The sequence below is a fragment of the Mauremys reevesii genome, linkage group 15, assembly GCF_016161935.1.
Source record: "Mauremys reevesii isolate NIE-2019 linkage group 15, ASM1616193v1, whole genome shotgun sequence".
Lineage (NCBI taxonomy): Eukaryota > Metazoa > Chordata > Testudines > Geoemydidae > Mauremys > Mauremys reevesii.
In genome coordinates this window covers 8,485,431-8,509,133 of record NC_052637.1, presented here as the reverse complement: position 1 = coordinate 8,509,133, position 23,703 = coordinate 8,485,431, and the positions used below count along the sequence as shown (strand labels likewise).

Genomic DNA, 23,703 nt, shown 5'->3' with positions numbered 1-23,703 from the left:
TTTTGCAACATAACCTTTTCACTTAACACTAGTATTTTTCTGAAAACAAACACATGGTTGGTTTCCAAATCCTGATTTTTTTTCTGATTTTGGGTATCTGATGCAAAGGCAAAGTTTTGCACTGATTTTTCTTCTGACTGGCTCCTCCTCTCACTTAATTGACAGCTAAAGCCTTAAAGGGTTCAAACAATAATTTATGTTTAGGATCTTACATTTGCTCTGTATATTAATCCACAACTATATTCAATTGAAAACGTGCATTTACTGTGCTGGTCACTGTGGATTTTTCCCCAGCTTGTGATGCATTTGATCCTCCAGCACCAGGATTCTTTGATCATTATTTTTCTATCTCCACTTCCTTACCGCTGTAGTATCTAGAAGCCAAAGACACAGCTGTGTAAGAGTCCTTTCACCCCTCACTCTGAGAATGAATTGACAGAACTAGACTGAAACCTGTTGCTCTCTGTAGATGAGCTGTGTGTAGCTGACGCTGAACTTCCCTGACACTAGAGGGCTGATGCTGTAGAAGGCTGTCTGTCCATGTCTATTTTCTAAGGGCTTGCAGGGACTCACTCACTGGGGCCTAAACAGCTCAGAGGCAGAGGCCCAGAGGCAAAATGTTAAGAATTCATGGATTTTCAAGCCAAAAGGAGCAAGTATGATCCTCTAGTCTGATATCGGCATAGCACAGGGTTTAGGATTTCCCACAGGGTACCCTGACTAAAGCCCAGCTTCTGTTCTTTCTGTGGGCCAGGATTACAAAGGGATTTAGGCACCTAAAGATGGAAACAGAGACCCAGTAGGATTTATCAAAGCTACTAAGTGACGCAATGGCATCAATTTAGCCGGTCTGGTGAAGACGCACTAAATCAATGGGAGAGCGCTTTCCCGTTGAGGTCGGTAATCCACCTCCATGAAAGGCAGAAGCTATCTTGACAGGAGAGTGTCTCCCTTCAACACAGTATAGTGCGGACACCGTAGTAAGTGGATCTAACCTACGTTGGCTTCAGTTATGTTGTTTACGTAACATAAGTAAAAGCAGCAAAGAGTCCTGTGACACCTTATACACTAACAAATGTATTGTTAGTGTATAACATGAGCTTTCTTAGGTGAATACCCACTTCATCGGATGCATGTAACATAAGTAGTGTATCTTGGATCGACTTAGCATGGTAGTGTAGACCAGCCCGAAAACAGTTCAGATTATAATTTTACATTTATGTTCTTAAATATTAATAGCCCAAATATGTAATTGAAATACCAAACTTACTGTGCTGGTCTTTGTGGCACTTGTCTCAGCTTGTGATACGGTCGATTCTCAGGCATCAGAATTCTTTGGACATTATCTATCTATCTATCTATCTATCTATCTATCTATCTATCTATCTATCTATCTATCTATCCAGCAGCCCTTTGCTGTCCCCTTGCTGTATGTCCTGAGTTGCTGGCTCTCTCTGCAATCCTAGCAGACCGGGATCTAGTCCACAGATGGGCACTCCCTGCTCCCCTCCTAGGGGCAGGCTTGGGTGAGAGGTGATGGACTAAATGGAATCAGGGACTGGAAGCTCCTTCCAGCTCTAGAGATGATCCCAGCTTGTGCAGGCTTCAGACATGGTCACAGCCCAGGATGACCCTGCTCTGGGGTTAGACAACTGAATCCAGTCTCTGAGCTCACCACAGGAACAAACCATCCTGACAACCTACTCTAGTTGATCCTAACCCCACAGAGGTGAAACAGCATCCACCCTGGATCTCTCATGATGGCAGCAACCCTGGAAGAACCCTTGGCTAAAAACAAGTCAGGGTAGAGTCTGAAAGGGTACCCCCAAGGTGTTTGCAGAAATAAAATATATAGCACAGACATGTAACTTGCAATAGCTAAGAGCCCAGTGGCACCAGAGCCTCAGTTGGCCCAAAATACCCTCTTCCTTCATTAATCCCACATAATTACCTCTGGGAGAACAGAGATATTTTTGTCTCTTGCATTGCACCAGCATCTCCTGGGTTGCAGCCACCAGAGGTACCTGCCGCTCAGGCTGACCCAGTTGCTTCAAGCAGATCACTAGGAGGTACCCAGAGGCAAAGACTAAAAACTAAGGGCCAGGTACAAAGCCATTGGAAAATTTTATAGTTCCATTGACTTCAGAGTAGTTGGGACTATTTACTGTAACTGGGAATCTGGTCCTGTGATTTGAATGGAGATATGGTGGTTTACACCAGCAGGGGATCTGGCCCACCACAGAGTTTCAAATCTATATTCTTTGCATGTGAACCTGATCTGAAACTGATTCCAAAGTTCCTAACCTGTCTGCACTTTCTTAGTTCTTTGCCCCTTGGGATTAATTACAAGTGAAACTTTTAATGGCAGTGGAGAGATTCATTTCTACGCAGGATAGAACTTTGGAGGAATTCAGTGTTGCTAAGATTTTCTGTATCTGATCTTCAGCTTCTGTTGGGATGAATGGCCCAGAATCTCTTTCTTTCTTTCTCAACATTTACATTGTTTTTCCTCTTACTGCAGACAGCAATAAACTAAAAGGCTCATTGGGCTGCAGATGCAACGCTGCATGACATTTTGAAAACCTGTAATTCATATTAGTTGCCCAGCGTGTGTAAATAGGGTGTAGCGCCTTTGGAGTCTGCATCCATGATGCCTACTCTGCAGAGTTTTAATCACCTACTTCATGTTAATTATCCACTTCATTTTAAGTGGTCTCCTACAACATGTGTGATCTCCTTAGCGTAACAATGTATCCCGTCACTCTGTATCCCGACACTCTGGTTCTCTTCTCTAAGACCCAAGGAAGAGAGCTCTGAGAAGTGTGAAAGCTTGCAGCTTCCACCAGCAGAAGTTGCTCCAATAAAAGATGTTACCTCACCTACCTTGTCTCTCTCAAAATCTTGACAAGTCTTGCCCAACAGAAAACCCATTTTCCACCCAACTTTACTCTTCAAGTATTCTTCTGTGCTCTCTGTCTGGTCATCATGTACATGTAGACAACAATAAATTTTAGATGTCAATCTCAAAGTGATTTATCACGCAGGGTCGGTATCATCAGTCACATTTTCCAGATTGCACAGAGAGGGGAAATGACTGGCCTGAGGTCACACAGCTGCTCAGAGGAACAGAACTCAGGTGTACTGAGTCCCAGTCCTTTAGTCATGTTACAATGACTGAGGAAGGATGATCCATTCATTCGGATGCTAACTTGGAATCTGAGAGACCCAGCTCATTTCCCTGCTTTGCCACAAATTTCCTGTGTGATCTTGGGCACATCACTCTCTGGGTCTCAGTTCCCATCTGTAACATGAGTATAATAGCACGGCCCTGCATTATAGGGGTGGGGTGAGGATAAATACAGTAAAGAGGTAGGGGTTAAAACAGAGGTGGTTGAAAATATTTGTTCTTTATGAAAATTTTGACTTTTTCTAAAACTGAACATATTTTCTGAAAATTGCCAAAAACTATTAAATTAAATTTTCAGCCAAAATCTTTCTTTTTTCATATTTCATGTTTTTAAAGAAAAACTGAAAAATTGCAAGCATAGTAGAGGTATCATTTAAAAACTCATAGTTTGTTGACCAGTAATATCATGGTAAAATGTATGTAGCAACATTATGTGTGAAGTTATAAACATAAGATGAGCTCATGACTTATAGTATGTTTTTGATATAAGCCTGAGTAGTGGACAAACCAGTTCCTCAAAGACAAAGAATGAGCCTACATCTCAACCAGGTGACAACAAGGTTAATGGGCCATTATCTGCTAAGGAAAGGGGACAGGGGCAAAATTCTACATTTTAGCAAAGAAACAGCATGGAGTTCCCTTCCACAAAGACTGCCTGTTGCCTTGCTCCTGGATGGAAATGCTTCTCAAAAAGGGGACAGGACTATAAAAAGAAGGGTCAGACACCCCAAGACACCGCGCTCTCTCTCTCTCCCTGTCCATAGCATTCACGGCACCTAAGGAAATAAAGGAAGCTGCTGTTGGACTCTGGGGGATGGACCCTGACTTAAGGGGTTTGGTCAGTCAAACTGCTGGAAGCTTGTGATGAGAAAACTTTGCTTTGAATGTAATAAAGTTTGTTAAGCTAGGCAGCATATTATCTTTATTTTTCTTGTATCCATTTCTGACTTTTATACCTCATTACTGGTACTCACTTCAAATCTATCTCTTTGGAGATAATAAATTTATTTTATTGTTTTATCTAATCCAGTGTGTTTAAATTGAAGTGTCTGCATAACAATTTAAAATAATAAGCTGATATATTATTCCCTTAAAGGAATAACCGACTTAATATATGTGGACTGTCCAGGAGAGGGCTGTGTTGAAGCAGGAGAGCTTGAGAATGGAACCACGTAGGAGAAAAAACTGGTCAGTGAGGTTGAGACCACAATATGGAAGTCAAGCCACCAAAAGAGTGGGCAGAATCAAGGCCAGGAACCCTCATGTCCATTAGACAGCCACCAGCAAGAGGAAGACATGAGTGCTCTCAATGGTGGCATATTGCAGTGAGTATCTGATAATCACAGAGTGGTCAAAGGACATGACAGCAAGGATGAAAAACTCCATGGAGCCCACCAGGAAGAGGAAGTAGGCCTGAGCATGGCAGCTAAAGAAGGAAATTCACCATATTGGTCAATATCTTGGGGATGAGCATGCTGGTGAGCAGGCCCTCCAGGAGGGAGAAGCTGGTGATGAAGGGACATTATGGACTGGTGAGTCTGGAGAAGAAGGTCCAGAGATTCTGACTTTGAGATTAATTTGTAATTTTACGTTAATACTCCAGACTCCAGAAGGGGAGAATAATTTCAATGCATCAATTGTAGGGCTTTGTTTGACTGAGAAAGGAGAGAAACTGAGGAAGTGTCAGAGTCTGACACCTGTTTGGTATTAGCCTTAAATTCTATCCATAATCCTAACCCATATACAACAGAGATTTAACCATGGCTTTATCTTTAAATCTTCAGTGGGCCTACTCATGTGTTTAATGTTAAGAATGTGCTGAAGTGGCTTGTGGAATCAGGACCTTTGCACAGAATATTCAAAGGAAGTGAGTTTTGTTCAGTGCAGATCCTCAGCTGATGTAAATGCTCAGATTTCTATTGACTTCAGTGGAGCTAAAACCATGTATACCTGCTGAGGACTGACTACTTGATTTTTAAGGATCCCAAGTGTGATACTTCCATTTATTCAGAGAAGCGAAAGAGATCATATTAAAAATGTATCCAGTCAAAACTGCTAAACGTTCAAACAACGAGTATTTCTGATAAGTTGTTTGTAAATGACTGATGGTGTAAAATATAGTCATAAAAATCTTTACTAAATAACATTTAATAAGGACTACTTATAGGACAATCATGCTCTGGACATAGACAATCATTAACAGGAAAAGAAACACAATAATGTTCATAAATTATCTATCTACCTACCTATCTAGCTAGGTAGCTAACATAATTCACAATCAAATAAAAATCCATCTTTATGACAAAAGGATGTTGTGTGTTAGGGAATGGTCCTAGGGAATGTGAGGGAGATTCCCAAACCTGAGCCATTCTTTTTGGGTGACAGATCTGAGTAACTGTCCCAAATTGAGGTGTCATTAGAGGAGATTTTGGAACAAATTGATAAACTAAACAGTACTCTATCTCCAGGACCTGATGGTATTCACCCAAGAGTTCTGAAGGAACTCAAATGTGAAATTGCAGGACTTCTAACTCTCGTCTGTAACCCATCATTTAAATCAGCTTCTGTACCAAATGACTGGAGGATAGCTAATGTAACACCAATTTTTAAAAAGGGTTCCAGAGATGACCCTGACAACTACAGGCTGGTAAGCCTCACTTCATTACTGGGCAAATTGGTTGAAACTATCATAAAGAACAAAATTGTCGGACACATAGATGAACAAAATTTGTTGGGAAACAGTCAACATGTTTTGTAAAGGGAAATCATTCCTCACCAACCTTCTAGAATTCTTTGAGGGGGTCAACAAGCATGCGGACAAAGGAGATCCAGTGGATATAGTGTATTTTGATTTTCAGAAAGCCTTTGACAAGTTCCTCACCAAAGGCTCTTAAGCAAAATAAGCAGTCATAAGATAAGAGGGAAAGTTCTCTCATGGATTGGTAACTGGTTAAAAGATAGGAAACAAAGGGTAGGAATAAAAGGTCAGTTTTCAGAATGGAGGGAGGTAAATAGTGGTGCCCCCCAGGGATCTGTACTGGGCCCAGTCCTATTTAACATATTCATAAACGATTTGGAAAAAGGGGTAAACAGTGAGGTGGCAAAATTTACAGATGATAAAAAACTACTCAAGATAGTTAAGTTCCTGGCAGACTGTGAAGAGCTACAAAAGGATTTCACAAAACTGGGTGACTAGGCAACAAAATGGCAGATGAAATTTAATGTTGATAAATGCAAACGAATTCTTTGGAAAACATAATCCTAAGTATATACATACAATGACTGGGTCTAAATAAGCTGTAACCACTCAAGAAAGAGATCTTGGAGTCATTGTGGATAGTTCTCTGAAATCATCCACTCAATGTGCAGTGGCAGTCAAAAAAGCGAAGAGAATGTTGGGAATCATCAAGAAAGGGATAGATAATAAGACAGAAAATATCATATTGCCTCTATATAAATCCATGGTACACCCACACCTTGAATTCTGCATGCAGATGTGGTCGCCCCATCTCAAAAAAGATATATTGGAATTGGAAAAGGTTCAGAAAAGGGCAACAAAAATGATTAAGGGTATAGAACAGCTTCTGTATGAGGAGAGATTAATAAGACTGGGACTTTTCAGCTTGGAAGAGAGGCGACTAAGGAGAGATATGATAGAGGTCTATAAAATCATGAGTGATATAGAGAAAGTAAATAAGGAAGTGTTATTTACTCCTTCTCATAATACAAGAACAAGGGGCCACCAAATGAAATTAATAGGTAGCAGGTTTAAAAGAAACACAAGAAAGAATTTTTTCATGCAATGCACTGTCAATCTCTGGAACTCCTTGCCAGACAGTGTTGTGAAGGCCAATTCTATAACAGGGTTCAAAAGGGAGCTAGATAGATTAATGGAAGATAGGTCCATCAATGGCTGTTAGCCAGGATGTGCAGGAATGGTGTCCCTAGCCTCTCTTTGACAGAATCTGGGATTGGGTGACAGGGCATGGATCATTTGATGATAACCTGTCTGTTCATTCACTTTGGGGCACCTGCTATTGGCCACTGTCAGAGGACAGGATACTGTGCTTGATGGACCTTTGGTCTGACCCAGTATGGCCGTTCTTATGGGCCTATCTGTCTGTCTGTCTGTCTATCTAATCACATGCTATCACATATATACTGGATGGCATATGGAACACCAAATCAGTGCATGTGATGGCACTTTTCCACTTACACCAAGGTTAGAACAAAATGACCCCAGACAAGTTACTTACACCAGTGTTTATATTACTATTGAGTGTAGCCAAGAGACTTTGGGCCAGAACATCATCAGTATTATAATGGTGATGTCAGTGGATCTACTCTGCACTGGTGCTGGTCTAGCTGAGTTGGAAAATGTGACCCTTACATCTCTGTCACCCTCACTTTTTGCAGGGTGCTGTCAGTCAAATCTGGATCCTTGTGTGTACTGGCCATTGGTCAAATCCTGATCTCTTTGAAGTGATGGCTAGACCCCAGTAACTTGAATGGGATCCAATTTTGGCCTCATTATACAGAGATAGTGTACTTTTTTTTCTTTCTTTAATAAAATCTTTTCTTTTTTAGAACTTGATTGATTTCTTCCCTTGTTTGGATTTTCTAGGAAAGGCCAGGGGAAAAAAGGGAATCCCTCTTTGTTTGATTCAAGGAGTTTGAATCAAGGTATCTCTCCCAAGGACAAGGGGAGGGGGAAAAAGGAGAGGGGGAAAAGTGAATCCCTCTTTGTTTGATTCAAAGAATTTGAATCCAGGCTATACCTGGAACCAGCTAGAGCGAATGGCCCAGGATAGAAGACTCTGGAGATCTGTAGTTGGCGGCCCATACCCCGATTGGGGTGACGGGCATGAGTGAGTGAGTGAGTGATCTCTCCTAAGGACTAGGAGAGGGGAGGGGGAAAAGTGAATCCCTCTTTGTTTGATTCAAGGAGTTTGAATCAAGGTATCTCTCCCAAGGACAAGGGGAGAGGGAAGAAGGGAAGGGGGAAAAGTGAATCCCTCTTTGTTTGATTCAAGGAATTTGAATCCAGGTATCTCTCCTAAGGGCTAGGAGAGGGGAGGAGGGAAATGGATTATTTCCCTTTGTGTTGAGATTCAAGGTGTTTGGATCTGTGTTCCCCAGGGGACGTTTTTGGGGGAACAGGGAGTGTGTCAGACACTTAAAACTTGACTGGTGGCAGCGAGAACAAGATCTAAACTAGGATTTTAGTTTAGAGGAGTCCATGCAGGTCCCCATCTTGTGAATGATAAGTTCAAAGTGGGGAATAAACCTATGACAGTGATAAAGCCAAAAGGGTCCTTCTGATCCTCTAATCTGATCCCCTGCCTAGCACAGGGCCTACAATTTCCCCAGGTTCCTGCTTTCAGCCCAGCTTCTGTGTTATCTGTTGGCCAGGATTACAAATGGATTTAGGCATCTAATTAGATGGAGATAGCCACTGACTGGCATTTATCAATGCTCCTGTGTGAGCTAAGTGCCTAAATCCCATGGGCATGCAATGGGAGTTGGGTGCCTAAACTGTTGGTGCTATTGTAAATCCTAGTAGACATCTATCAGCTTCTTTAGGTGCCTAAACCCCTTTGTAATCCTGGCTCTGCATCTATTTTGTTGACTTCTGAGGCCTGAGCTTGTCTGCAATTCCAGAAAATGACGGCAGGGATTTGTAAAGGAGCCTAATGGAGTAAGGCATGTACATCTTGGGCTTCTAACTCCCTAAGACTCCAGTGAGAATTGCCACCTCAAATGATAGCTTGTAGAGCAGTCAGCAGTGGCTAGAGAAAGGAGGTCAAGACACTGGGAGCTCCTGTGATCTAAGCCTGGCTATGCACTATATTACCGCAACTCTCTGTGCCTCAGTTTACCAAAACAATTAATCTGAGGAATATTAACTGATACGGGAAGAACAATTCATAAAGAATCATTTATTTAGAGCTGATCCATGATTCAGTTTTGTTTGAGCTTTTAATAAATTTTCACAGATCTGAGTGAAATATTTGTCAAGTTATTTTTTCAAAGCAGATTGTCCTTTTTTCCACAGGAACATAGGAATTGCCAGAGACCAGTGCCCTGGGTCTGACTGGGGCCAGCCGCAGATTATGCACCACCCACAGCCTGGAGCAAAGGTTTGGAGAGTGGGGAGATCTGTCCCCAGTGCAGCTGCTGCAGCATTGACTCCTTGAGTCTGCAGAGAGCCTGAGACAATGGCTCTGGGAGAGTGGAACTGCCCCACACATCTCCATGGCGTTTGAACTCCCAGCCCCACTTCTCTGAGGACCCCAATGACCCCATCCCATCGGTGGGCTCAGTGTGCAGGGGGCAGTGAAGAGCACAGCAGTCCTGACCTTCTCAACCAAGCAGATACACCCTGGCTGGGAATGTAAGGACTGGGGAGACCACGATTGCCCTCCGCCTGGCGTCTGTGGGCACCTCGCTGATCCCAAGGGGTGGGGGAGAGTCACCCACTGTCTTTTCTGGGAGGGAGCAGGGGTCCCATGCAACTGTCCCACCCACCACTGACACTCCACGTGGGCACAGGGTCAAGGGGACAGAGCCCCATGCATGGCACTGGAGTGTCTGAACCCAGCCCTGAGAGTCAGCCTCTTTCCACAAGCTCATGGAACAGCTTGACTCCTGTGTCCCTGCCAGCAGGTATATGGGATCTTGGGGAGCAATTACCACATGGGTGGGGTGCAAAATAAACTTTATTAAGAAAATGCAAAAACAGGGAAAATTCAATAGTGAGGGGTATGGGGTTTGTTAAGGTAGGCAATTGGGGAGGGGTTTCTTTTTGATGAACAGTAAGGGGGTTTCAATAGCGGGGTACAACACAGTAGGATACAATACAGTGGGTAATCAGTTTAACACTGAGGTATAAATGTAACAGGTAGCTAGCGATTTCTATGTAAAACGGTGTGTCACAGCAGCATATAACCAGTTAACAGTATCCATCAGTCGTATATGGGGGTGGTTTTTCAGGGGATTTATTGGGACTGGGCAGGCTAGGGGTGGTCCCTCCTGGCTAGGCTGGCTAGTGGCCTCCTTGGCCGAGGTCATTAGGGCCCCATGGAAAACAGTTAGTTTATCAAGGGCCTGAGCCAGGATCTCATAGGTAACTGTGGCTACCTTTTGGGGCTTATATATGTCATGCCACAGTTTCTTGGGCTTTCAAATTTCATCCAGCTTCTGCACCAGTTCTGTTAATATCTGGTGGGTGGGGGACCCCTGCAAAATTCGAGGTTCAGGGGTGAGCTTAGATGGGGCCCCCCTGCAGGCTTTCATGACCCTTCCCAACTCTCTCCAGAGGTGGGTGGGATCTGAATCTGCGGCTGGCTCTCCTGCCTTAGTGCAGACTGGCCGGAGGCTGGAATCAGCAGGGCTGGCCCTGAATGTGGGGTGGCAGGTTAAGAGGCACCCCACATCAGTGAGCCCCAGGTGGATGGTATAAACCCTGGAGCTCTGGCCATTGCCAATAGTACAAACCCCCTCTTGGAGTTGTGTCCTGGACACACACCACTCAGCCCTCTGGAACTATCCTTAGCATAAGGTGCACCCATTAAATTAAGTTTAGCATTATACTTTGTAAGTTAGGCTTAGAGAATTTTTGCATTGTGTTTTCATAGAATCATAGAATCATAGAATTCAAGATCAGAAGGGACCATTATGATCATCTAGTCTGACCTCCTGCAAGATGCAGGCCACATAAGCTGATCCACCCACTCCTGAAATAATTCTCTCCCTTGACTTTGCTGTTGAATGCTCCAAATCATGATTTAAAGACTTCAAGTAGCAGATAATCCACCAGCAAGCGACCCCTGCCCCATGCTATGGAGGAAGGCGAAAAACCTCCAGGGCCACTGCCAATCTACCCTGGAGGAAAATTCCTTCCCGACCCCAAATATGGCGGTCAGCTGAACCCCGAGCATGCGGGCAAGCCTCTCCAGCCAGACCCTCTGGAAAAAGGCTAACAATATCCTATCATTGACCCTTTGTACTAATTACCAGTGTGGCATGTAATTGACCTATTGACTAAACCCGTTATCCTATCATACCATCCCCTCCATAAACTTATCTAGCTTAATCTTAAAGTCATGGAGGTCCTTCGCCCCCACTGTTTCCCTTGGTAGGCTGTTCCAGAATTGCACTCCTCTGATGGTTAGAAACCTTCGTCTAATTTCAAGCCTAAATTTCCTGACTGACAATTTATATCCGTTTGTCCTCGTGTCCACATTAGCACTGAGCTGAAATAATTCCTCTCCTTCCCTGGTATTTATCCCTCTGATATATTTAAAGAGTGCAATCATATCTCCTCTTATCCTTCTTTTGGTTAAGGAAAACAAACTGAGCTCCTCAAGTCTCCTTTCATACGACAGGCTTTCCATTCCTTGGATCATTCTAGTGGCCCTTCTTTGTACCTGTTCCAGTTTGAATTCATCCTTCTTAAACATGGGAGACCAAAACTGCACACAATACTCCAGATGAGGTCTCACCAACGCCTTATATAACGGGACTAGCACCTCCTTATCTCTACTAGAAATACCTCGCCTAATGCATCCCAAGACCGCATTAGCTTTTTTAACGGCCACATCACATTGCCTACTCATAGTCATCCTACGATCAACCAGGACTCCTAGGTCCTTCTCCTCCTCCGTTACTTCCAACTGGTGCGTTCCCAGCTTATAACTAAAATTCTTGTTAGTCATCCCTAAATGCATAACCTTACACTTCTTACTATTGTATTTCATCCTGTTACTAATACTCCAGTTTACAAGGTCATCCAAATCTTCCTGGAGGATATCCCGATCCTTTTCCGAATTGGCAATACCTCCCAACTTGGTGTCATCCGCAAACTTTATCAGCCCACTCCTACTTTTGGTTCCGAGGTCAGCGATAAATAGATTGAATAAAATCAGACCCAAAACCAAACCTTGAGGAACTCCACTGGTAACCCCCCTCCAACCCGACAGATCACCCTTCAATACGACCCTCTGCAGTCTCCCCTTTAACCAGCTCCTTATCCACCTCTGGATTTTCATTTCGATCCCCATCTTTTCCAATTTAACCAGTAATTCCTCATGCGGTACCGTATCAAACGCCTTACTGAAATCAAGATATATTAGATCCACCGTATCTCCCTTGTCTAAAATATCTGTTACTTTCTCAAAGAAGGAGATCAGGTTGGTTTGGCACGATCTACCTTTCGTAAAACCATGCTGTAATTTGTCCCAGTTGCCATCGGCCTCAAGGTCTGTAACCACTCTCTCCTTTAAAAATTTTTCCATGACTTTGCATACTACAGATGTTAAACTAACAGGCCTGTAGTTACCCGGGTCACTTTTTTTCCCCTTCTTGAATATAGGAACTATATTAGCTAATCTCCAGTCAAACGGTACAACCCCCGAGTTTAGAGATTTATTAAAAATCATCGCTAACGGGCTTGCAATTTCACTCGCCAATTCCCTTAATATTCTAGGATGAAGATTATCCGGGCCCCCCGATTTACTTCCGTTAAGCTGTTCAAGTTTGGCTTCTACCTCAGATACTGTAATGTCTACCCCCATATCTTCATTCCCATCAGTCCCTCTACCACTATTCCTTAGCCCTTCATTAGCCTCATTAAAGACCGAGGCAAAATATTCGTTCAGATATTGTGCCATGCCAAGATTATCCCTAATCTCCACTCCGTTTAAAGTTTTAAGCGGTCCCACTTCTTCCTTCTTGGTTTTCTTCCTATTTATATGGCTAAAAAACCTTTTGCTATTGGTTTTAATCCCCTTCACTAGGTCCATCTCCACCCGGCTCTTTGCCTTCCTCACTGCTTCCCTACACCCTCTGACCTCAATAAGGTAGGTTTCTTTGCTGATCCCTCCCATTTTCCACTCCTTGTATGCTTTATGTTTTTTCTTAATCACCCCTCTAAGATGCTTGCTCATCCAGCTCGGTCTAAAACTGCTACCTACGAACCGTTTTCCCTTTCTCGGGATACATGCCTCTGACAGCTCCTGCAACTTCAACCTGAAGTAACCCCAGGCGTTTTCCGCCTTTAGATCCCTAAATATGTTAGTCCAATCCACTTCCCTAACTAGTCGCCTTAATTTAGTAAAGTTAGCCCTTTTGAAATCGTAAACCTTAGTCTCAGATGCAATTTTGTTTATCCTTCCATTTATTTTGAAACGAATTAGCTCATGATCACTCGAGCCAAGGTTGTCCCCTACAACTATTTCCTCAACAAGGTCCTCGTTACTCACCAAAATCAGATCTAAAATGGCATCCCCCCTCGTCGGTTCAGCAACTACTTGATGAAGGAATTCATCAGCTATCACGTCTAGGAAAAGCTGAGCCCTATTATTATTACTAGCATTTGTTTCCCAATCTATATCCGGGAAGTTAAAGTCTCCCATGATCATACAGTTCCTATTAGTATTTACCTCCTTAAAAACATTAAAGAGCTCTCTATCCATATCCAGGCTAGATCCCGGCGGTCTATAGCACACCCCAATCACTATCCCAGGGAACGCTCTAGTAGTTGTCTTCCCCAATGTCACCATTGCCCAAACAGACTCCGTATTATCCATTGCATTGCTAGTTATTTCGTTACATTTCACCTCATTATTGACATACAATGCTACTCCCCCACCTTTACCTTTGTATTGGTCTTTCCTAAACAGCACATACCCTTCCATACCTGTACTCCAGTCATGGCTACCATTCCACCATGTTTTGGTTATTCCTACGATATCCGGTTTCAAGTCTCGGACCAGGAGCTCCAGTTCCTCCATTTTGTTCCCTAAGCTTCTCGCATTGGTGAACAAACATCCTAATTTTTGCTGTTTGGCTCCTCTCACCCTTTTCACCCAACTTGGTAGGGACACAGTACTACCAGTATGACCTGTCGGTCTAGTATCCGTCCCCCCCTCCCCCTCTTCCTTATACCTAACCGTCCGCCTCTGGCTATATCTGTTGTTATCCTGTTGTTCTCACTCTCAATGTATAAATTTGGCGTGGAGAGTACCTGGACCTCTCCCAACCGTCTCCCCCCAATGTCTAGTTTAAAGCTCTTTTAATCAGATGAGCCAGCCTCCCTCCTAGAAGTCTACTTCCTTCCCCTACTTAGGTGGAGCCCATCCCATGAGAACAGTTCTCTGTACCCATAATTTTTTTAATTTGTGTAGTCTTGGTTAAGTTAGATCATAGATCAGATTTTGCTGTGTTCTGTATAATTGTAATTGTCTGTCTTCCCACTGCAAACACCCCCCACAGCTTCTCTGTGTCTTTCTACCTTGTTACACTCTCTCTGCTGCTTAAGCTTGCAGCCTGTTTGTTCTGTCTTCACTAAGTTTAAATCTCTAGCATAAAACCCCATTGGTTACTTTCTTCCTCTCTGATACCCCTCACATTCTACATTTACACCACTGTGACACATTTTTACCTAAAATTGTTTGTTATTTAACGCATTTTATCCATAACTGTTTTCCATGGGGCCCTAATGACCTCGGCCAAGGAGGCCACTAGCCAGCCTAGCCAGGAGGGACCACCCCTAGCAGGGACATGGCATCACGAACAGGATCTTGGGGTAACGAATATTTTGCCTCGGTCTTTAATGAGGCTAATTTTTTTCAAAGGACAACAAATAACTGGGGAAAACCACATTTTTTGTGTTCCCTCCGATGCTAACCCTGGTTCCCTATGTTCAGCTCTTTTTATAAGGAAAACAAACTAATATTAATAATACTACTACTAGTAATAATAATTAATAAGATTGAAATACCAAAACCTGAACATTTTCAGTTAAAATCTGCATGAAAATTTTCAAACATTGGAAAAATGGTTCTTTTTATAAACTTAAATATTAAACTGTTTTTTAAATAATTCAAAAATAATTATAACAAATGTTTTTATTCCTGAACAACTCTATATTTGTAATAGTTGAAAGCTTGGAAAAGTGATTCAGTAAAAATAGCCTCTTCTTACTCAACACACAGATCTACTAACCATGTGTAGCCGAGTCAGATTTTCAGCAACAAATATAGATAAATAAATTGTAAATACTGTTACTCCTCTCAGCCCTTCAAAGTCAGCACAGATCTGGAAAACTGGCTGGTGGCTATTCCTGGCTGGCATATTGGCAACAGAACTGTGAACTGATTTTTCATCAATGACTCCTTTGCGAAATGACAGAAAGCAGCAGGAGTGCATAGGGGTACATGACAGCAGGGTGTGAAGGAGATGGGGCTGCACAGGGGTACATGTAGGCAGAGTGTGAAGGAGAGGGGGCTGCACAGCTTACAGCTTGGTATTGCCTATAGAGCGTTTGTTGCTGGTGATGATGACAGAGAAGTTGAGACACAGCTTCACGCTCAGGTCCCAGGCTGAGCTCACAGAACACGCAGGTAGGGAATTAAAGTTTAATTTGTAAACTGATGAAGTGTCCAAATGGCCCGGATAAAGTCATTTTACAAGCACATTTCAGAAAGTTGTACAACAGAGCCTAGAAGCTGTCCTCAGTGAGCAGAGGGTGGGATGTCAAAGGAGTCTGATGGATCTGAATATTTTCCCTTTAATAGCCACTTATGATTTTTATTGTTGTTTTGTTGTGTTGGTGCTTTAGTGCCTATGAGACCCAGTCCTGGACCAGCACTCCAATTGTGCAAAGTGCTGTACAAACACAGAACAAAAAGACCATCTCAGTCCCAAGGAGCTTAACTCCATGCCCTTCTGAAACTAACCTAGGACTCAGTAGGATTGATTCCTTTCCTCCTGCTCTAACCCTGGATCACATTTCTCTCCCAGTGCCAGCAATAAAACTCACTGGAATTCCCTCAGACTGAGGACACTCAAATGTCCATATCTTTCCTTGCATCCCAAATACTTCACTTGTGTTCTCCCTGCCCAGCAGGGGAATTCCAGAGCAGGCTGAGTTAGAGTGGCTATAATAAACATGTAACTGAACCGAACCACTCCAGGGATTTCTTAATGATTCCGCTTGTGGCAGACTCCTTAAATCTCCAATGAGTCAGGTCCCCTCATCCTGCCAGGAAAGCAGAGGGAGATTTCAGAGACTCTTTCATCCTAGAGCCAGCCTTACCTCACGTATCAGCTATTATATAAGAGGAAGATTTCTGGGGCTGTCTCACTTTTGGAACCAGGTCCACTTCCCCAGCCTCTCAGCACAGCAATGATCAGCTCTGAGATGTGACTTCCCCAGGCCTTTCTTGCCCATTTGGAGGCAGCTGGCTATGAGACCATGCACACGGCAGGTTATGCGAGGTATTGACTCTTGATTCCTAAACTGTGCAATGTGATATTAGGGATAGGCATTGTTATTGCCGGATAGGGGGATGCTCAGAGCCCATAGTGAGAAGGAAGGAGAGCTCTGGTTGGGGACATCACACTGAGCACTTGTACTGTTTTCTGTTTGAAAGGGTTATTACAGCTATCGGCGGGGCTGTCAGATAAAAAGAGTTTGGAGAATGATAGCCCACAGACCCATTCTTCTTCACCGGGGCCCAAACCCGCTCTCGGCAGCCCTGTCATTTTTGCTATGATCCTCTGAAACCTTCCTGTGATTAGCTGTGTCCCCAAGTTCTCCCACAGCAGAGAATCTGTGTAACTCAGATCTCCAGGGCAGGTTAAAGCTGGGAAACAGACCCCAGGCAAGTGCTCAGATTGATGGATAAAACCATAGTGAGATTCCCACCATGGGTTTCGTTATTTCTTTCTCTTAGTATAGTCCAGGTTCTGTGGCTCTCCAGCAGCTGTGGACTGGAGTGGTCTAAGTAAACCCGCATCAGAACTGAAGGTGGAATTTGGCACCTAACTTTTCCAGATTCTTTTAAGAATCTCAGCCTTGGGGCCCCCAAAAAAGCCCAGATTCACACTAAGGGCTAGACTTAAAAAAAAAAAACACAGGTGACTCACTGCTACTCTCAGAGTCTAAGTCCAACATCTCGTGCCGCTGGCATTCACAACCCCCAACTTAGATTCACAGTGGACCAGAGGTGCCGCGCGGCTATTTTTGGTGCCTACGTCCATCATTTTGCTGCCACTCATATTCACAATCCCTGCTTAGCTGCCACTCATATTCACAAACCCTGCTTAGCTGCCCCGTGGGCACCTAAACTCACTCAACACCTAGATTTCTGCTGCAAAAGTTCCCCAGGTACCTAAGTTTATGCCACTGGGCACCTCCAGGCAGATTGATGCCTCAGCCCCAGTGTCCCACAAAACAGAGGAAGGTGGGTGGAGGAACGGCTCTCCTCCCGGCAGCTGAGCTCAGAGCTCACCTACTGGACAGGGGCCCATTCAGAATCAAGCCAGAGGAGGTGGTGTGGTGCAATGTGCTAAGGGAGAAAGGATTTGAACAGGGGTCTCCCACAGCCCACATGAGTGCCCTAAGCCCTGGGCTAAACACTATAAGTTGGTTGGTGCTGCTGCCTCCCCCTCTGGCATGTCTTGCCAAAAAATGGTGTGGACACCTAGTTCCAGTGGAGGGGCCCTGGCTGTGGATCCTGTAGCCCAGAGTTAGGCTCCAAGCTCTGTGAGAAGGGTGTGGTAGAGCACCCGTCCCTTTCTGTGCCATCTCCCATCGCAAACACAGGCAGCGAGCCTTTCAGCCTGCTGGCTTTTGTGAATCCCATTCTTAGACACTGACCTCTCCCCATTTGTTGGGAGCCTGGGCACTGAACTCAGGCACTGTGGATCCCAGGGACTTTTTTAATTGTCTGAAAGCCAAAGTCCCATTGTGAATCCAGCCCTAACGTCCTCAAATTATTAAACGTGGATTGTTTGGTAAACTGTGCACAAGCAAATATGCATTTTAACACAGGCAAAATGTAAATGTATACATAAAGAATGCAGGCTGCACTTAAAGGGTGGGGGAGTCTATCCTGGGAAGCAGGGACTCTGAAAAGGATTAGGGGGTATAATGAGCAGAACATAAAAGCCTAATGTGACACTTTGGCCAAAACAAAAACGATCCTGGGATGGATAAACAGGGGAATCTAAAGCACTTATGCAACCTCTGCTGGAATAGAGAGTCCAGTTTTGGTGCCACAGTTGAGGAAAGATGTTAAAAAATTTGGAGAGGGTTCAGAGAAGAGCCACTAGAATGATTAAAGGATTAGAAAACGTACCTCTTAGTGATAAACCCAATGAGCTCAGTCCATTCAATTTAAGAAAGAAAGGATAAGGGGTGACTTGATTCAGGCTACGTAAGTGTCTACACAGGGAACAAATATTTAATAATGGGCTCTTCAATGTAGCTGAAAAAGGTCTTCCATGATTAAGTGTCTAAAAGTTGAAGCTAGACAAATTCAGACTGAAAATAAGGTGTAAGTTTTTAACTGTGAGAGTTATTAACCCTTGGCATCTTCTTGATCAGACCTGGCTCAAGCTCAGGGGAATTTCAGAGAGTCTTTGATGTTAGTGCCAGTCTTAGTGCATGGATCAGATATGGTATAAGGGGAAGATTTCTGGGGCTATCTCTTCTTTGGAATATGATTTACTTCCCCTGTCTATTCAGAGAGCTATGATCAGCTTTGAAATGTGACTTCCTCTGGTCATCCTTAATCATTAAGAGGCAGCCGGATCTGATACCACCGGCACAGCAGATTGCATGAAGTAGTGACTCTTTTTGTAAATAATCTACAAAGTACAATTAGCCATAGGCTTTGTTACTGCAGGGGGGAAGAGGTGGGTGGGAGGCTTTTCAAATATAGGCTTGAATATTAGAGAAGTCTAAGTGATTTAGGAGTACATCAGCCCACTGAGCCTTCACTACCAAAACTATCTGACACCTTTGTAAGACTAACTCTGTCTGACAAGGCTTCTCCTTAGGCAACAGCTCTATGCTGCTGTGATCTGAAAGCCATTTTCTCTGGGGCTGGCTGGAGCTTGGAAGTTAAAACCAGAAAAAGCCAAGGGAAGTGCCCATATCTGCTTATGAAACCTAAATGAAATTCCCTGCACCTAACTCTCTTATTCCGCTTTGATGATCCTACACTGAGAAGCGGGGCCGGCTCCAGACCCCAGCGCGCCAAGCGCGCACTTGGGGCAGCATTTTGCCGGCAGGGCAGCAGGCGGCTCCGGCAGACCTTCCGTAGTCATGCCTGCGGGAGGTCCACCGGAGCCGCGGGACTAGCGAACCTCCCGCAGGCATAACTGTGGAGGGTTTGCTGGTCCCGCGGCTCGGGTGGACCTCCCGCAGACATGACTAAGGAAGGTCCGCCGGAGCCGCCTGCTGCCCTCCCAGCGGACCCTCCGCAGGCATGTCTGCAAGAGGTCCCCCGGAGCCGCAGGACCGGCAGCGCGCCCCCTGCGGCATGCCGCCCTGCTTTAGGCAGCCAAATTCCTAGAGCCGCCCCTGCTGAGAAGTGATATGTGTTATGGAAGGCCTCAGAAGTTGTCCATGGTAGGGCAGAAATTGAACGCAACTCCCTAGAATCCACAGCCAGTGATTTACCCATAAAGCCATCCTCCCCCTCTCCTCCCAGCACAGAGCATTGTCATTTAAGAATGAGATATTTATTTAGGGTTCGTTGATATTTTCAGCTCTTGGGATTTTCAAAAATACTAATGTGAGTTGAGCATCCATAATACCATGGCAGCTTTGAATATTTCATTGTAAATGAATACCTGCAAATCTTTACATGTTCATAGTTTTTCAATGGAGATGTCTGAAGCTTAGCACTAGAATGCATGTGTACGAAAATACAGAGATTTGATTTTTTCAGAAATCTTGAGCAAAAGCTATTCCTGCTAAAGCCAATCAGACTTAATTCCTTCTCTTTATGTAGCCACTCTAAGACCATTGTTTTGTTAAGGCGGGATAGAGGAATTCAGTACCTCTGATGGGGTAGAGAACCCCAAGCTATCTGTCTCTCTCTTTCTTTCACCTAAAAAAGCCAGCACTTTTGGGCCTCTGGGAGAGATCCTGACCACGGTAAGAGTCAGTCACCATCTTGCTGGAAGACAGTGTGTGAGAAAGGCCAACCTGAGCAAAGCTTTGAACCAAAACTTGCTAAATAAATCTTTAGACTTTTACCTGCATGTTCGCTCTTTTATTTGCTGGTAACCATTTCTATCTTTGTGTCTTATATTTGAATTCACTAAAGTCCTGTCTTCTTTTTTTTATAAATTTGTTTCATTTTTATAAATCCAATGCTGTGTTTCAACTGAACTGTTTGGTAACTCCAGTTAAATTAGCAAAACTATTTTATATTGACTCTGTACAGAAGCAATGAACCTTTAATATCTGAACTGTGCAGAAGAGGGGCAGGACAGTGCAGAACACAGGTTTTGGGTAAAATTCAGGACTGGGAGAATCCTGGGGTTACCTGCAACTAGTAATCAAGGCTGGTGGAAGCCAGGGTGTGACTGATAGGTTGTTGAAAGGCTGCTGAGGTCAGAGCTGCTGGTCCAGCACTGCAGCTCTACACAGACACCGAGGGGGTGACACCTACAAGCTGTAATGTACTGGGATTGCATCATAATTATTATCATCCCTGTTCCTTCTTCAGGCATATTTTGAGGTTAATAAATGGAGAAGAAGAACTTCACCACCTCAGTGACAGAATTTGTCCTCTTGGGCCTCACTCAGAGACCTGAGCTGCAGCCATTCCTTTATGTGACTTTCTTCATAGTTTACATAAACACTTGGCTGGTAAACTTCATCATCATCACCACTGTGATCTCTGACTACCAGCTCCACACCTCCATGTATATCCTGCTGGCCAACTTGGCTTTCCTAGATATCTGCGATTCATCAGTCAGTACTCCAAAATTACTCTCAGATCTCCTCTCACAGCATAAAACCATCTCCTTCAATGAATGCATCCTTCAGATGTTTTTCTTCCACTTCTTTGCTGGCGCTATGGGGTTTTGCCTTGTGGGGATGGCAGTCGATCGGTACGTGGCCATCTATAAACCACTGCGGTACTTGACTATCATGAACCGGGGTGTATGCATGAGGATAGTGGCACTGGCATGGCTGGTTGGATTGGCTCACTCTGCTGTTCAGACTGGACTGCTCCTCCAGTTACCATTCTGTGGTCCAAACATCCTGGACAATTTTTACTGTGATGTCCCACAAGTCATCAAACTGGCCTGCACCAACACTCACTTGGCTGAAATGCAGATGAACTTAAACAATGGGTTAGTGATCATAATAATGTTCATCATTCTGCTTATTTCTTATACCATCATCTTAATCAAGATCAGGACACATGTCACGGAAGGGAAGAACAAGGCTCTGTCCACCTGTGGAACCCAGATCACTGTGATGTGTTTGCAATTCATACCCAGCATCTTCATCTATGCTTGGCCCATCAAGCAGTTCACCCTGCATAAGGTGTTCTCAGTCATTTACTCTGTAATCACCCCAATGCTGAACCCGATGGTCTACACCCTGAGAAATGCCGAGATGAAGAAGGCCATCAGGAGACTATTGAACAGAATGCTGTTCTCACAGTGGGAAAGACACACATAGTTTATCTTTCAATGTCCATTGGTGTTAAAAACCTGATCTCAGTCATATATCAGAGATCAGACATATGTGGCACGTGAAATGTGTGTGTGGTCAAATAAGATCAAATCCTGCACACTCATGAGAATCTCAGTTCACAAATGCATAATAGATGGAGAGCCAGAATCTCCATGTAAGGAAGAAAAGCAGTCAGTGGAAATAAGACGTAGCTCCATATCGGTAAATAGTCCAGATCCCCAGCTGGAGGAAATAGGTGCATCTCATTAAATGACTTCCACCAGCTAGGACTTTAACACTGAGAACTGTTTGTCAAAATTTCAACTAATGAATAATCCATGAAAATAAATATCTTCTAAAAAAATCTGTTGAATAAATTTTGTATCATAACTAATATATATATATATAATATATATATATATATATATATATCATTTATCTGCATTTATCATGTGAAATCTCATCAAAATCTTTTAATAATCTTCACAACTTACTTTAAAAAAATACTTGGTTTTAGTTCTCTACATGCTATTTCTATTTCTAACCCTAACTTCACAGGTTAAACTGAAGTTTTCTTTGCTTCCTTTTTCTGCTAATCCTGATACAGAATGGGAGTAGAACGGGAAACATTTTGATGGATTATTTATAATTCTCCTTTTCATTCATAATATACACATTTTGATTTTTCCACATTTACTCCTTTTCTAAGAAAGAAAGAAAGAAGTTGGGCCATTCATCCCAATATAAATTGAAGATCAGATAGAGAAAATCTTAGAAACACTGAATTCCTCCAAAGTTCTATCCCTAGTGGGAATGAATCACACCGTAACCATTAAAAGTTCCACTCTTGTAATTAATCCCATGGGACAAAGAGCTAAGAACATGCAAATGGGTTCAGAATTTTTTTCTCATCTTTGACTTAAACTCACAGGCCAAGAATATGGATTTAAAACTGTGTAATGGGGCAGATGCCCAGCTGATATAAAAGGGCCAGATCCCCAGTTGGTGAAAATAGGCTTAGATATTATGAAGACAGTGGAACTGTATCAATATACATCAGCAGAGGACCTGGTCCTTAGCTTTTAGTGTTTGCTTTTGGGTTCCACTTAATGTGCTGCTTCAACCAGCCAGGGCAGCCTGAGCTGTGGGTTCTTCTGATGGCTGAATCCCTAGAATGGTTAATGTGATGTGTGTGGGGGACGGGGGGAGGGGAATCCCTGCTCATCCAGAAGAGATTATGTGGAGTTGATGGAGGAACAGGTTTTTTCAGGACAGATGAGTTTCTGGCACCACTAGGCTCTTAGCTATTCAAGGTCACATGTTGGTACTATAAGTATATTTTTTATTCTGCAAACACCTTGGGACACCTTTTGTGCCTCAGCCCTGCCTTGCTTTTAGCCAAGGATCCTTCCAGGGATGTTGCCATTGTGTGAGTTTTGGGCAGCTGCAGTTCTCCCTCTGTGGGTTTAGGGTCAGCTAGGGCAGGTTGTCTGGCTGGTTTGCTCCGAGGTGAGATCAGAGCTGGGCTCACAGCCCTGGAGACCGGATTCAGCTATTTAGCCCCAGAACATGCACATCCTGGGCAGTGACCATGTCTGAAGCCTGCACAAGCTGGGATCATCTCTAGAGCGGGGAGGGGCTTTCAGTCCCTGATCCCATTTAGTTCATCACCTCTCAGCCAAGCCTGCCCTAGGAGGGGAGCAGGGTGCACCCATCAGTGGAATAGATCCTGGTCTGCTAGGAACTGCAGAGACCCAGCAACTCCAGCGAAAGGGCATGGAAATGGCTGTGGGCTAATACAGCGATGGAGGCATGAGAGACAGACAGATAAATTGTAACCCTTCTGCCAGGCAGAGTTGATAGCAACAAGGTTTGGGTTCAGTACATAGAGGTTCCCTTTCAACAATACAATGCAAAACTGGCTCGAGCCCCCACCCAGTGATCTGGGAAAATTACACACACACCCCTGGGTGCCTCAAAGAGGCAATACTTCCCCTCTCGCAAGCACAGAGTCTAGGTGTAG

General features: G+C 43.8%; 1 protein-coding gene across 1 annotated transcript; it reads left to right on the top strand.

Annotated features, from left to right (window-relative positions):
• The first annotated feature begins 20,738 nt into the window (after positions 1-20,738).
• Positions 20,739-21,686, top strand: LOC120383781 (olfactory receptor 4D1-like). Its single transcript, XM_039502014.1, has one exon. It carries the CDS (start codon positions 20,739-20,741, stop codon positions 21,684-21,686), a length of 948 nt encoding a protein of 315 aa, XP_039357948.1.
• Positions 21,687-23,703: the final 2,017 nt, after the last annotated feature.